This window comes from Culex quinquefasciatus, chromosome 2 (genome assembly GCF_015732765.1).
Source record: "Culex quinquefasciatus strain JHB chromosome 2, VPISU_Cqui_1.0_pri_paternal, whole genome shotgun sequence".
Taxonomy (NCBI): Eukaryota; Metazoa; Arthropoda; class Insecta; order Diptera; family Culicidae; genus Culex; species Culex quinquefasciatus.
The window spans coordinates 154,347,925-154,359,831 of NC_051862.1; the positions used below are offsets into that span (position 1 = coordinate 154,347,925).

The 11,907-nt window shown below is 37.1% G+C and overlaps 1 protein-coding gene across 1 annotated transcript; it reads right to left on the reverse strand.

The window, feature by feature from the left end:
- Positions 1-2,450: 2,450 nt before the first annotated feature.
- Positions 2,451-3,322, reverse strand: LOC119767735. Its single transcript, XM_038257088.1, has 2 exons — positions 2,988-3,322; positions 2,451-2,919 (listed from the first exon to the last, which is right to left on the reverse strand). Exons 1-2 carry the CDS (start codon positions 3,224-3,226, stop codon positions 2,472-2,474), a joined length of 687 nt encoding a protein of 228 aa, XP_038113016.1. The 5' UTR covers positions 3,227-3,322; the 3' UTR covers positions 2,451-2,471.
- Positions 3,323-11,907: the final 8,585 nt, after the last annotated feature.

Consider the following 11,907-nt stretch of genomic DNA (forward strand, 5'->3'; position numbering starts at 1 on the left):
TTTCAAGAAGTACTTTCAACACATCTTTGTCAAGCATGATTTATTAACTGCCTATCACAAAAAATGTCTACTAACCAGTTTTAAAGAAAAATGATCTAATGCACCTTTAAAATTTTGAAAATCTCTAAATGAATGTTTAGACAGAGAAACGTAGACATTTTTTTAATGCAGTGTTTCTAGCAATTGAATACTTCAGTTTTATGTTTGTTTATTTCGGTATGCAAACAAATCTTACAACCAACTGAGACCAAATCTCTTTTCGGCTCTCAACTATTCGCTCACAGCTCAGCTCGGCTCACGCTCCAATCAGCTTCGTATCAACATTCACCGCATGAAAGTGAGAAGAAATGTATTTTTAATAGACGCAACATCAATTTACATACATTCGCCACTGTCGTGAGCTTTTTTGTTGCTGTATGGCGCTGCACGTGTGTAGGTGTGCATATGTTGTACGTCCAAACGTTCGTCGCTTCGGCTCTATTGCGGATAGAAAACAAAACAAAAAAATCACGATGAGCCTGACAGCTTGGAGACGAAAATGCCAAAAAAGATACGAACTCGCCTCACACATACACACCGGTCTTGAAAATGTAAATGAAAGAAAAGTGAACGGAGCTGAGTTTTAGTATCACGACTCTGCCGAGACTACTTGGATACAGGATTCCAATGGGTTAAGGTGGGTCCACTTGAACGACCACGATCGAATCGGGAAGGGACTTTGCCAAATTGACGATTAGAGCCGCAACGTGACGACAAAAGCGACGAACGAAGACGTTCGGTGCCGATCGCGCCGATGTGTGGTGAAATTGTGAGATAAAAAAAGACTATGCTTCCTATCGTGGAGGCTCACTAAAGACGTGGGGGGACTTTGGGAGAAACAAATGAAGAGAGCTGGGAATCGAGGTGGAATTTTGAGCGATAGTTTTGTTTAGATACGGATGCGCTTTCTCAATGAAGTAGTCTATAGTTGGACGATGATTTGCAAATTTTGGGTTAAAACCTGTTTCTTTTTAAATTATCATGTTTAACATATTTTTTTGTCAAAAAATCAGGGGGCAAAAAAAAATTTGTTGTAAACTATTTAAGGGGTTACATAAATATAAATCGTCATAATGTCAGAGGTTGGTACGGGCACACATTTAAACTTTTTTGTAAATATGGTTTCAGGGTATTAAAACATACATTTTTATCTATTAACAAAACAAATTTAAAGGCATTTGGTTGTATCATTCCCGAGATATAGCTATTTGAAGTAAGCAGCTTCAAGAACCGGGTGCCACGATATCTCAACACTGCTTGGACCAAATCGGCTCAAAATGTTGGTGAAGACTCATTAAACCGGTCCTGTGTGCATCACGAAGGCCAATTTTCAAAAACTTATTTATAAAAAAAGATAAAAATATTTATTTGTGTTTTTCATAAAAATCGTTGGTTTTAGATTTTTGTATTTTTTTAAAAAGCAAAATTTAAAAAACGAGCTTCGTCATGCACACGAGATATGTCTTGGAAAATCAACTCGGTGTTTAGAGAAAAACGTTCACAAAGTTTGACAGTTCGCTTTGCGCATGGCAATATTGTGAACTTAAATCTTCTTTTACTCAGTTTAGCCACAAAATATCTTCAAGAAACTTTCGGGAGTGTTTGAAAATCATGTTTATAATGGATTTAGTTAATTTTCTGTAATAGGAAATTTTGTGATTTTTTACATGAATTAAACCCCTCAAAGCTCAGTGTATATAACGTTATTTTTTTTTTATTAGTTATCAAATAAGGAAATTTCGGAACTTTTACAAATTTTGAACTTTGTGACTACAGATAGGAAAATGAGTTGACATTATAGGAAGTTTTTGGTAGTAGCATAACTGTAATAATGTATAAAGCATTTTCAAAATGCCATTTTGTGATACTTTTTGCTCCAATGTTTAAAGTTGAGCATGAAATCAGAAATTTAGCTTTATCTTTGCATTTTTTGGCCTTATCGACCTTGACTAGAGCCAACGAATAAAATTTGTTCCAGTCTTAATTGTACTGATTTTGGAATAAAATATTTAAGCTATTTTTTATGTATTGGTCAAAAATAGTGTTCAGGATGTAAATAATTTTAAGTTTTTTTTTGTATTATGTATTTATAAAGAAGTAAAGTTTTGTATTATTTTTGCTTTATTTATACAATTATACATTTTTATTCCAGTAATTATTTATACTATAAACCTCTATTTTCGAAAGGTCTTATTTGAATAATTTAAACCAGGTAACTATTTTTAATTTATCAAATAATACACACATTTATTTCCAATTTTGACTGACAAACTACTGTTAGCACTGATCCAACTTTGTTCGCACACCAAATGTGTGCCATTGGATCGCTGATTTACATAACATTCCGCGCCGAGCTGCTGATTGTGTCTATTGAACATCGATATCTGCCCCGGAATTCGTCGGGCTGTTCACGGTTCAAATCAACCACGCATTCAAATCGCAGCGTCCATACTTTCCGGAAAATGCGTTCCCACATTAGCTTGAACGTAAAACGGAAGCTTCAGGTCGGGACGCATCCGCCGCCAGAGAGTTCGAGCATCCGCCACGAAGGTCTTCCAGGTCAAAAGGTGAAGTCGCGTTTCGTCCGGTTCTCCACCGGTTTCCGCACGTTCCGCGTTGATGGCGGCAGAGCCAATGTCTATGTTACTTCCGGTTTGGGAGTCTCTCAGATGGCGATCGAATTGTGTTTGTTTTCGGTGCAGTTCCAGGAACAACAGGAAAGGATCCGAGCATGGCGGTGAGGTGCGCGGTTGGGGCAAAACCGAAGCCCTCAAGTATTGCGCCTGAACGGACGGTGGCTGCTGGAAAAATGCCACCGTCAACCCTCGAACCACCTCGTCGTACTGCGCCTGATCCATCACAGCTTTGCGCTGAAGTTGGCTGTCAAAACAAAAGATAACCGATCAACGTGACCAAATCGGGAACCGCACGGTCTCTATTGGCATTACCTGGCAATGTACAAGTCCACCGCGTTCTGCATAACTTGGTCGCACTGCGGGAGGTACTTGTGGGCTTCCTGCCGTCGTGGCCGCATGACCGGCATCTTCCCAGCCGGGGCGCGCCGTTGACGCCTTTCACCGGCCCGAACGAGCTCCTGCTGGACGCGTTTCGCAACGCGAGCCCGTGGTGACCTAATCGAAAATTTGGCCGTCTGCAGCAGCTGGTAGTGCTCGTCATCCGACGACATTCCGTCACCACTGACTGGCTGCGATGTGTGGTTGCGGAGAAAGACGAGGTGTCAGAAGAGGAAATGTCAGAGTTGAAAATTACAAGCTACCCGGTGCCGCCAGGTCCGTTGGCGAAGATCAAAGTGGCCTGCTGAGCCGAGCTGCAAATTGTGCCATATGAGGAGATCCACGTGATCTCTTGGGGAAAGAGACTCGGATATCAAACTTTGATTCGGATAGAGTGTCCATCATGACATTTTTAAAGCAGAAATTTGAACTTAAAAAAAATAGTTTTTAGTAATTAGTTTTTGGGTAATTTTCTACCAACTCACACGCAATCGGGAAAACTCCTCGACCCCTCTTCAAACATTGATCTAATGGATAACTTTCGTCCCTGATCACGAATCCGAGGTCCGTTTTTTGATATCTCGTGACGGAGGGGCGGTACGACCCCATAATTTTTTAACAAGCGGAAGAAGACAGATTTTTCAATTATTTGCAGCCTGAAAAGGTGATGGTTTGAAAATTTGATGTCAAAAGGACGCCCGATTTGATGGCGTACTCAGAATTTCAAAAAAAAAAACGTATTTTTCATCGAATGACACTAAAACAGTTTTAAAAACTCTGCCATTTTTTTTGTAAAAAAAATGGAACATGTTATTTAAGGGAAGTTTATTAACATTTTGAATCTACATTAATCCAGAATAGTCATTTTTCATTTAGAGCTAAATTTTTCTTTTTTTAAATTTCGTGTTTTTTTTTTGTAATCATTCTGAGTTATCACGATGTTACGAAAATCCATCGTCACCCGAAACAAAAACAAACGCAAACAGTAACTTTTTCAAAACTTTTTTTTTTGAAGATCGCGAGTTATGATCGTTATAAGAAAATCCCTTATATTTGTAAATCAAAAAATTTGACGAAATAGCCTTCTTTTCTGTACCAAAATTAAAAGAATCGAATAGCTTCACTTTTCAAAATAAATTCTGAAAAGTTCTACTTTTCAGCACTGAAATGGGTGCTGAAAAGTTGAACTTTTCAGCACTTGTTTCGAAAAGTAACACTTTTCAACATTTTTTTGATTTAAACGATTTATTGACAAAATACAAGACAATTTGACTTAAAATTTCACTCAATGGGTGTTTTTCGGAATTGCAAAAATGTTGTATGGAACTCGTTGCGAAACTTGATTTTTTCAGCACTCGACGTATATGAGTAATTCTCGCTGAAAGTGGACCACTATTTACACAAGGTGCTCAAAAATCAAAATCAATGTACTTTTCCAATAGCCCCCACCAAGTTATGAATGAAACCATGTTTGGTTGGTTAAATTTGTCCTCACCTCGGCGCCACGAAGCTAACACATTTTTTTAAATTGGTAATTTTGTGACTTAGACGCGTCCACAAAATTGCTCATAACTTTGCAAAACTTCAACGAACCCTTGATGTTTAGGGGTGTTTTGGAAAGGAAATGAGCAGAGCTTTCGAATGCACTTGTCAGAAAAATACCGTTCCATACATTTTTTAGCCACAAAACACCAATGTATTTTTAAAAGTCATTTTTGAAGGCCGGCGCCCCGCTTTATCGAAAAACTGACAAATCCATTCGAAAGCTGAGACGATTTCACATAAAGGACCAATAAATCTAAGGTGTATGTTCCTCCTATCTTTTTTAATCTAATTTTGATTCTGCGAGCGCAGCGCTCCGTTCGCATTTCGGGTACCCAAAATGTTGCAATTTGCTTGCCCCATTTTAAGGTTTTGTCAAAAAATATAGGTGCTCACTTTTTAAATGATAGTTTATTGTCCAAGGATCAAAATGCACTTTCGATAATTGACCAATATTTATGTTTTTGGGTTCTTCTAGGCAATTTAATGTCGAAAAATTGTTTTTTTACTTTTTTTTTTGTAAAATGCTCACTTAAAATTGGGTGGACTTTTTTTTCAGTAGAAATAATGAATGTAGCATGTAGGAAATTTCACCACGGAAATTTTTCTCTAAAAGAAAACGTAATTTTGATACTCCGGGCCAAGATATTTTAGTTTAAGTGAGAAAAAAGTGCCAATTTTACAAATTTCTCAGAATTAACAAGCACGGTCTATTATTTACATGCGGCATATGTTTTGGAGGCCAGAGTATGGTTTCTTATAGTTATTTTGGTCGCTGAATTCGGATCTGGAATCAAAATTTAGATAAGTAGTGAACAGTGATATTTTAGCCACGCTCAAACATTATTTGCGTGTATTCCCCATAGCCACTTAGGGATCGGCAGCCGACGCCGCTAACCACCGCGCCACGAGGACTCTCAAGACAATCAGAAGTTGAAAAAAACAATCTCCATAAAAAAATCCGTAAGTAAAATATCAATTAAAGGTGAGCGAAAGATGAAAATTACTGAATTCACTAGCGATTAAAACTACAGCATATTACCGCAAATAACTTTTGGGCGTGGTTCCAAATTTAACTGTTAATCTGAAATTTGATTCCAGATCCGAATTGAGCGACCAAAATAACTATAAGAAACCATACTCTGGCCTCCAAAACATATGCCGCATGTAAATAATAGGCCGTGCTTTGTAAAATTGGCACTTTTTTTCTCACTTAAACTAAAATATCTTGGCCCGGAGTATCAAAATTACGTTTTCTTTTAGAGAAAAATTTCCGTGGTGAAATTTCCTACATGCTACATTCATTATTTCTACTGAAAAAAAGTCCACCCAATTGTAAGTGAGCATTTTACAAAAAAAAAAAGTAAAAAAACAATTTTTCGACATTAAATTGCCTAGAAGAACCCAAAAACATAAATATTGGTCAATTATCGAAAGTGCATTTTGATCCTTGGACAATAAACTATCATTTAAAAAGTGAGCACCTATATTTTTTGACAAAACCTTAAAATGGGGCAAGCAAATTGCAACATTTTGGGTACCCGAAATGCGAACGGAGCGCTGCGCTCGCAGAATCAAAATTAGATTAAAAAAGATAGGAGGAACATACACCTTAGATTTATTGGTCCTTTATGTGAAATCGTCTCAGCTTTCGAATGGATTTGTCAGTTTTTCGATAAAGCGGGGCGCCGGCCTTCAAAAATGACTTTTAAAAATACATTGGTGTTTTGTGGCTAAAAAATGTATGGAACAGTATTTTTCTGACAAGTGCATTCGAAAGCTCTGCTCATTTCCTTTCCAAAACACCCCTAAACATCAAGGGTTCGTTGAAGTTTTGCAAAGTTATGAGCAATTTTGTGGACGCGTCTAAGTCACAAAATTACCAATTTAAAAAAATGTGTTAGCTTCGTGGCGCCGAGGTGAGGACAAATTTAACCAACCAAACATGGTTTCATTCATAACTTGGTGGGGGCTATTGGAAAAGTACATTGCTTTTGATTTTTGAGCACCTTGTGTAAATAGTGGTCCACTTTCAGCGAGAATTACTCATATATCCAACTCGGTGAACCTCGTTGGATAAATGTACGACTCGTGCTGAAAAAATCAAAACTACTATTAGTGTTTTTTTCGAAGAATTTCGAAAAAATGATTAACACATTTTTAGTTTTTAGTTTTTAGTTTTTAGTTTTTAGTTTTTAGTTTTTAGTTTTTAGTTTTTAGTTTTTAGTTTTTAGTTTTTAGTTTTTAGTTTTTAGTATTTAGTTTTTAGTTTTTAGTTTTTAGTTTTTAGTTTTTAGTTTTTAGTTTTTAGTTTTTAGTTTTTAGTTTTTAGTTTTTAGTTTTTAGTTTTTAGTTTTTAGTTTTTAGTTTTTAGTTTTTAGTTTTTAGTTTTTAGTTTTTAGTTTTTAGTTTTTAGTTTTTAGTTTTAGTTTTTAGTTTTTAGTTTTTAGTTTTTAGTTTTTAGTTTTTAGTTTTTAGTTTTTAGTTTTTAGTTTTTAGTTTTTAGTTTTTAGTTTTTAGTTTTTAGTTTTTAGTTTTTAGTTTTTAGTTTTTAGTGTTTAGTTTTTAGTTTTTAGTTTTTAGTTTTTAGTTTTTAGTTTTTAGTTTTTAGTTTTTAGTTTTTAGTTTTTAGTTTTTAGTTTTTAGTTTTTAGTTTTAGTTTTTAGTTTTTAGTTTTTAGTTTTTAGTTTTTAGTTTTTAGTTTTTAGTTTTTAGTTTTTAGTTTTTAGTTTTTAGTTTTAGTTTTTAGTTTTTAGTTTTTAGTTTTTAGTTTTTAGTTTTTAGTTTTTAGTTTTTAGTTTTTAGTTTTTAGTTTTTAGTTTTTAGTTTTTAGTTTTTAGTTTTTAGTTTTTAGTTTTTAGTTTTTAGTTTTTAGTTTTTAGTGTTTAGTTTTTAGTTTTTAGTTTTTAGTTTTTAGTTTTTAGTTTTTAGTTTTTAGTTTTTAGTTTTTAGTTTTTAGTTTTTAGTTTTTAGTTTTTAGTTTTTAGTTTTAGTTTTTAGTTTTTAGTTTTTAGTTTTTAGTTTTTAGTTTTTAGTTTTTAGTTTTTAGTTTTTAGTTTTTAGTTTTTAGTTTTTAGTTTTTAGTTTTTAGTTTTAGTTTTTAGTTTTTAGTTTTTAGTTTTTAGTTTTTAGTTTTTAGTTTTTAGTTTTTAGTTTTTAGTTTTTAGTTTTTAGTTTTTAGTTTTTAGTTTTAGTTTTTAGTTTTAGTTTTAGTTTTTAGTTTTAGTTTTTAGTTTTTAGTTTTTAGTTTTTAGTTTTTAGTTTTTAGTTTTAGTTTTTAGTTTTTAGTTTTTAGTTTTTAGTTTTTAGTTTTTAGTTTTTAGTTTTTAGTTTTTAGTTTTTAGTTTTAGTTTTTAGTTTTTAGTTTTTAGTTTTTAGTTTTAGTTTTTAGTTTTTAGTTTTTAGTTTTTAGTTTTTAGTTTTTAGTTTTTAGTTTTAGTTTTTAGTTTTTAGTTTTTAGTTTTTAGTTTTTAGTTTTTAGTTTTTAGTTTTTAGTTTTTAGTTTTTAGTTTTTAGTTTTTAGTTTTTAGTTTTTAGTTTTTAGTTTTTAGTTTTTAGTTTTTAGTTTTTAGTTTTTAGTTTTTAGTTTTTAGTTTTTAGTTTTTAGTTGAAGAGTCTTGGACGCCCTAAAGCTGTCCCTTAGTCCGTCTTACCTTGATCAAGCTACCCCCTAACAAGAAATGACCCATTCAAAGATCGAATCGAAACAGCCCCAGACAGAACGGCTACTCGACTGTTACGGAGCACCGCCAGCATCGCCCTGCGTCTCGCGAATGAAATAGAGGGCGTAATGTTGCGTTTGGGGCTCATTAAACTTGACGCCCTGCAGCCGTAGCCAACTTGGGCTTGGCTCAGCTCACCCTCACTCTTAAGAGTTGGGCGCAAAAGTGGCTTGAATTAACTATTCATCCGCGCGGACTAGTATGCACTCCACTCCAAAGCTGTACGCGCGCGGCTTAAGGCCATGAAGAAGAAATGAACCTCAGGAATTCCCACTTCGCCCAGGCCCGGGCCATCAATCTCCGGAGGGGAGATGCCTAACCGCAAGCACCGCAAAGGCATCGGAGTCTTCTTTTGGGCCCGGGTTGAACGGTTACGTGATTTGAACTTTACGTCATATTGGATTGCTGGGGCCACGCGCGCGCTCGGCAAAGTCAGAGCAATTGCAGTCTGGGCTCACGTGTAAAGGTTTGGGTTGGGAGATAATTGAATTATATTTGCAAATGTGGGTTCGAAGAGCGCGAGCGGTTTTGTTTTGTTAAAGGTACTCGGTAAAGTTGTTGGTTTGAGCCATTGGAAATGAGTTGTTTGCAAAACATACAAACAATCAGGTTCAGTTGATTGCTTTTTGGGGAAACAACTGAGGAGCATTATTGAAAGACATCTCTTCAGGTATTGATCAAGCAAACATGTTGAATTGTGGATCTTTTCACTTATATGAAACTAATGCTGCTCTGTTAGCTGTCAGTCAGTCGATTGTTTTAAAAACTATACTCGATTTTTGAATTGTACACCCAACCGGCGGTCGCATGATTTTGATGCATGGCAGCATGAAAGTATATCAGAATCTGCATGAAAACTGTCCTCATGCATTTTTTGCGATATAGTGGTATGACATTTTTGCCCGTTACCGACAATTATCGACATTACCGACGGCAGATTGATTGTATTGCAGAAAAAAAACCTTAACAGAACGAGGATTGAACCATCAACTTCTAGGTTGCTGATCCGACACGCTACCACCGCGCCATGGACGCTTGATGAATGGTGAGGGACAGAGCGCGAACATAATGTTCTCTCTAGATTGTTGCTCGGGGACGCGCCAGCATTCTATGTGTTGGTGAGAACTGCAGATCGCTGACGTGTTTACACGCGGGCAAAAATGATCTATGGGCTTGCTGCAAAAAATGTAACAAAATATAACATTTTCTGCAGCAAATTCACTGTTGCAGATTTTGAGATATATTTTTCGTTTGGGTGTATGTTTTAAATTTAGGGTCGATATAAAATTGGTCGTTAGCATCAACCCACTCAAAATTGTAAAATAGTCACCCAAGTGATCTAAACTCGAATTTCAGTAGTGCATTCAACACACCTACAAACAGCATCCTATCCCACGTTGCAATCCAATCTCAGTGAGAGATCGTGAACTCTTCTCCAACGGGCTTCCTGTCGAAGCCAGCTGCTTACTGCTGGCCAGCGACTGCGATTTAATTCGACGGCATCTTCAGAGTGGCTTATTCGGTAATCGAATTATTTACCATTTTCCCATCACCAACCCACAGATACTGTGCACTCCCAAGAAACAGTGCAGTACCATTTCAATAAACGAATCTTCTTCTTTCCACCAAAAAAAGGCCATCGGCCATCGTCAACTGCCAAAAACTGTCCAGCACCGTAATTACGCCTAACTATTACCGTCATCACGGTCGAATGCCGCCGCACGGCCGACGGCCGTTTTTCGATGCAGTGGCCAACCCACCAGCTGGTGATAAAAAAGTACCCCCTCAGGAGAGCCACCGACTGTCCACCGCCGTGCTTATCCGGTCACACCAGACCAGACCAAGCCAGCTAGCTAAGCTTGCGATGAGCTGGCTATCGTCAGCATTCCTTTGGAAGTCATCAAGATGCACGGAAAAAATCAATAATTTCGTTTTAGCTAAAAAAAAAAATCAGAATATTCGCTCTACAGCATTGCTTTGGCGTTCTCGATTGCGAGATTCCTTCTCGAAACTAGGTGTTCGGAGGCTTGATTGTTAAGGCAATTGCAAACCTCTTTTTACACCTTAGCTTCCATCCACCCCGGGATTCGAACTGACGACCTTTGGATTGTTAGTCCAACTGCCTACCAGCGAATCCACCGAGACAGGACCCAGGGAGACGACTCCTACACCTGGACTGAGCTAACGACCTAACCTTTTTAGGTTAGTCTGGGGCCAACATTTACTTCCCGTCCGACGGAAGGCGTGATCAGACAAATCTCTTCTTGAAAAATGCCAGCGGGACCGTCTGGGATCGAACCCAGGCCGACTGGGTGAGAGTAGTGGTGGGCAAAACCGCTCATTTCTGTGAGCCGCTCATTTTCGTTCGCTCATTTAAATGAGCGGCTCTTTTGAACGGCTCATCCGCTCATTTCGCTCAAAGTCAGAAAATAGAATGAACTGAAGCATCTGCTCAAGCTATTTAGATTTTTTTCAAACGACCAATGGAGTGTCGATGAACCAATGGAACCAAAAGGCACAGGCTAGCAACAAGCATAAAATGCGCCATAATGTTGGAACATGAGGCGACCGGTGAGAACCTAGTTTCCCCTCTTTTTTCCAGAGCACAGTCACCACCAGCGCGTGGAAGAACGAACCGAACGAGAGCGAATGAGCGAGAGCGAAAGAACGAAAGAGTGAGCGAAAACCACGTCGTTCGGCGACGGCGACGACAGCGCGAGCGACGCTAATCAAGCGCTCCGTTCGTTCTTTCCGTTCATTCGCTCTCGCTCATTCGCTCTCGTTCGGTTCGTTCTTCGACTCGCTCTTTGATTTGTCGGTTCTTTGAAAAGAACCGGTTCACAAAATGAACCGCCGCTCATTTTTTCTGAGCGGTCACTCATTCGTTCTTTAGCTTGAGCCGGTTCATAAGAACGGTTCGCTCAAATAAGCCCATCTCTAGGTGAGAGGCAATCACGCTTACCCCTACACCACGGTTCCCGGCAATCAGCTTAACTCAAGAGTGTTAATTAAAAAAAAAAGTTATACGTACGTACGTTAGTACGTATAATATAAAAATATCATGTTTTGCAGAAGCTTTCTCTACGGCTTCATCCATATAGTACGTCAAAAATTTTAGCATAGCATATCATGGCATCGAAGTTTGGGAGGCATCGAAAAACCAATACCTGACAGAAAGAAAATGAACATATTGTTCACGAGATGCTGTGGATACAATGGTCTCATGCGGCATCAGGAATAGAGCTACAAACTCCATGTCTGATGAGTCTGCAAATTCAAGTAATAGACTAACATTCCTACCCTTGTTGTGCGGCAGCTTTCTTGGGAAGGCGCCGATATTGACTTATAAATTAGGGATCTTCCGGGGTTAAACAGTGAACGGATAATTGGATCCCACACAGCAAAAAAAAAGTTGAATTTTTGAATGTTGAAAATTTGATAGATTGAATATTACCTCTTTCTTGAGAAATATTACCTAAATAATGTATAAAAATGTAAACCTGATGAATATTCACCAGAAACTGATGAAAATTCATCATTTTCAGACGTAATATTACACATTTTTTTTTTGACACAAAATCTGTCACCTG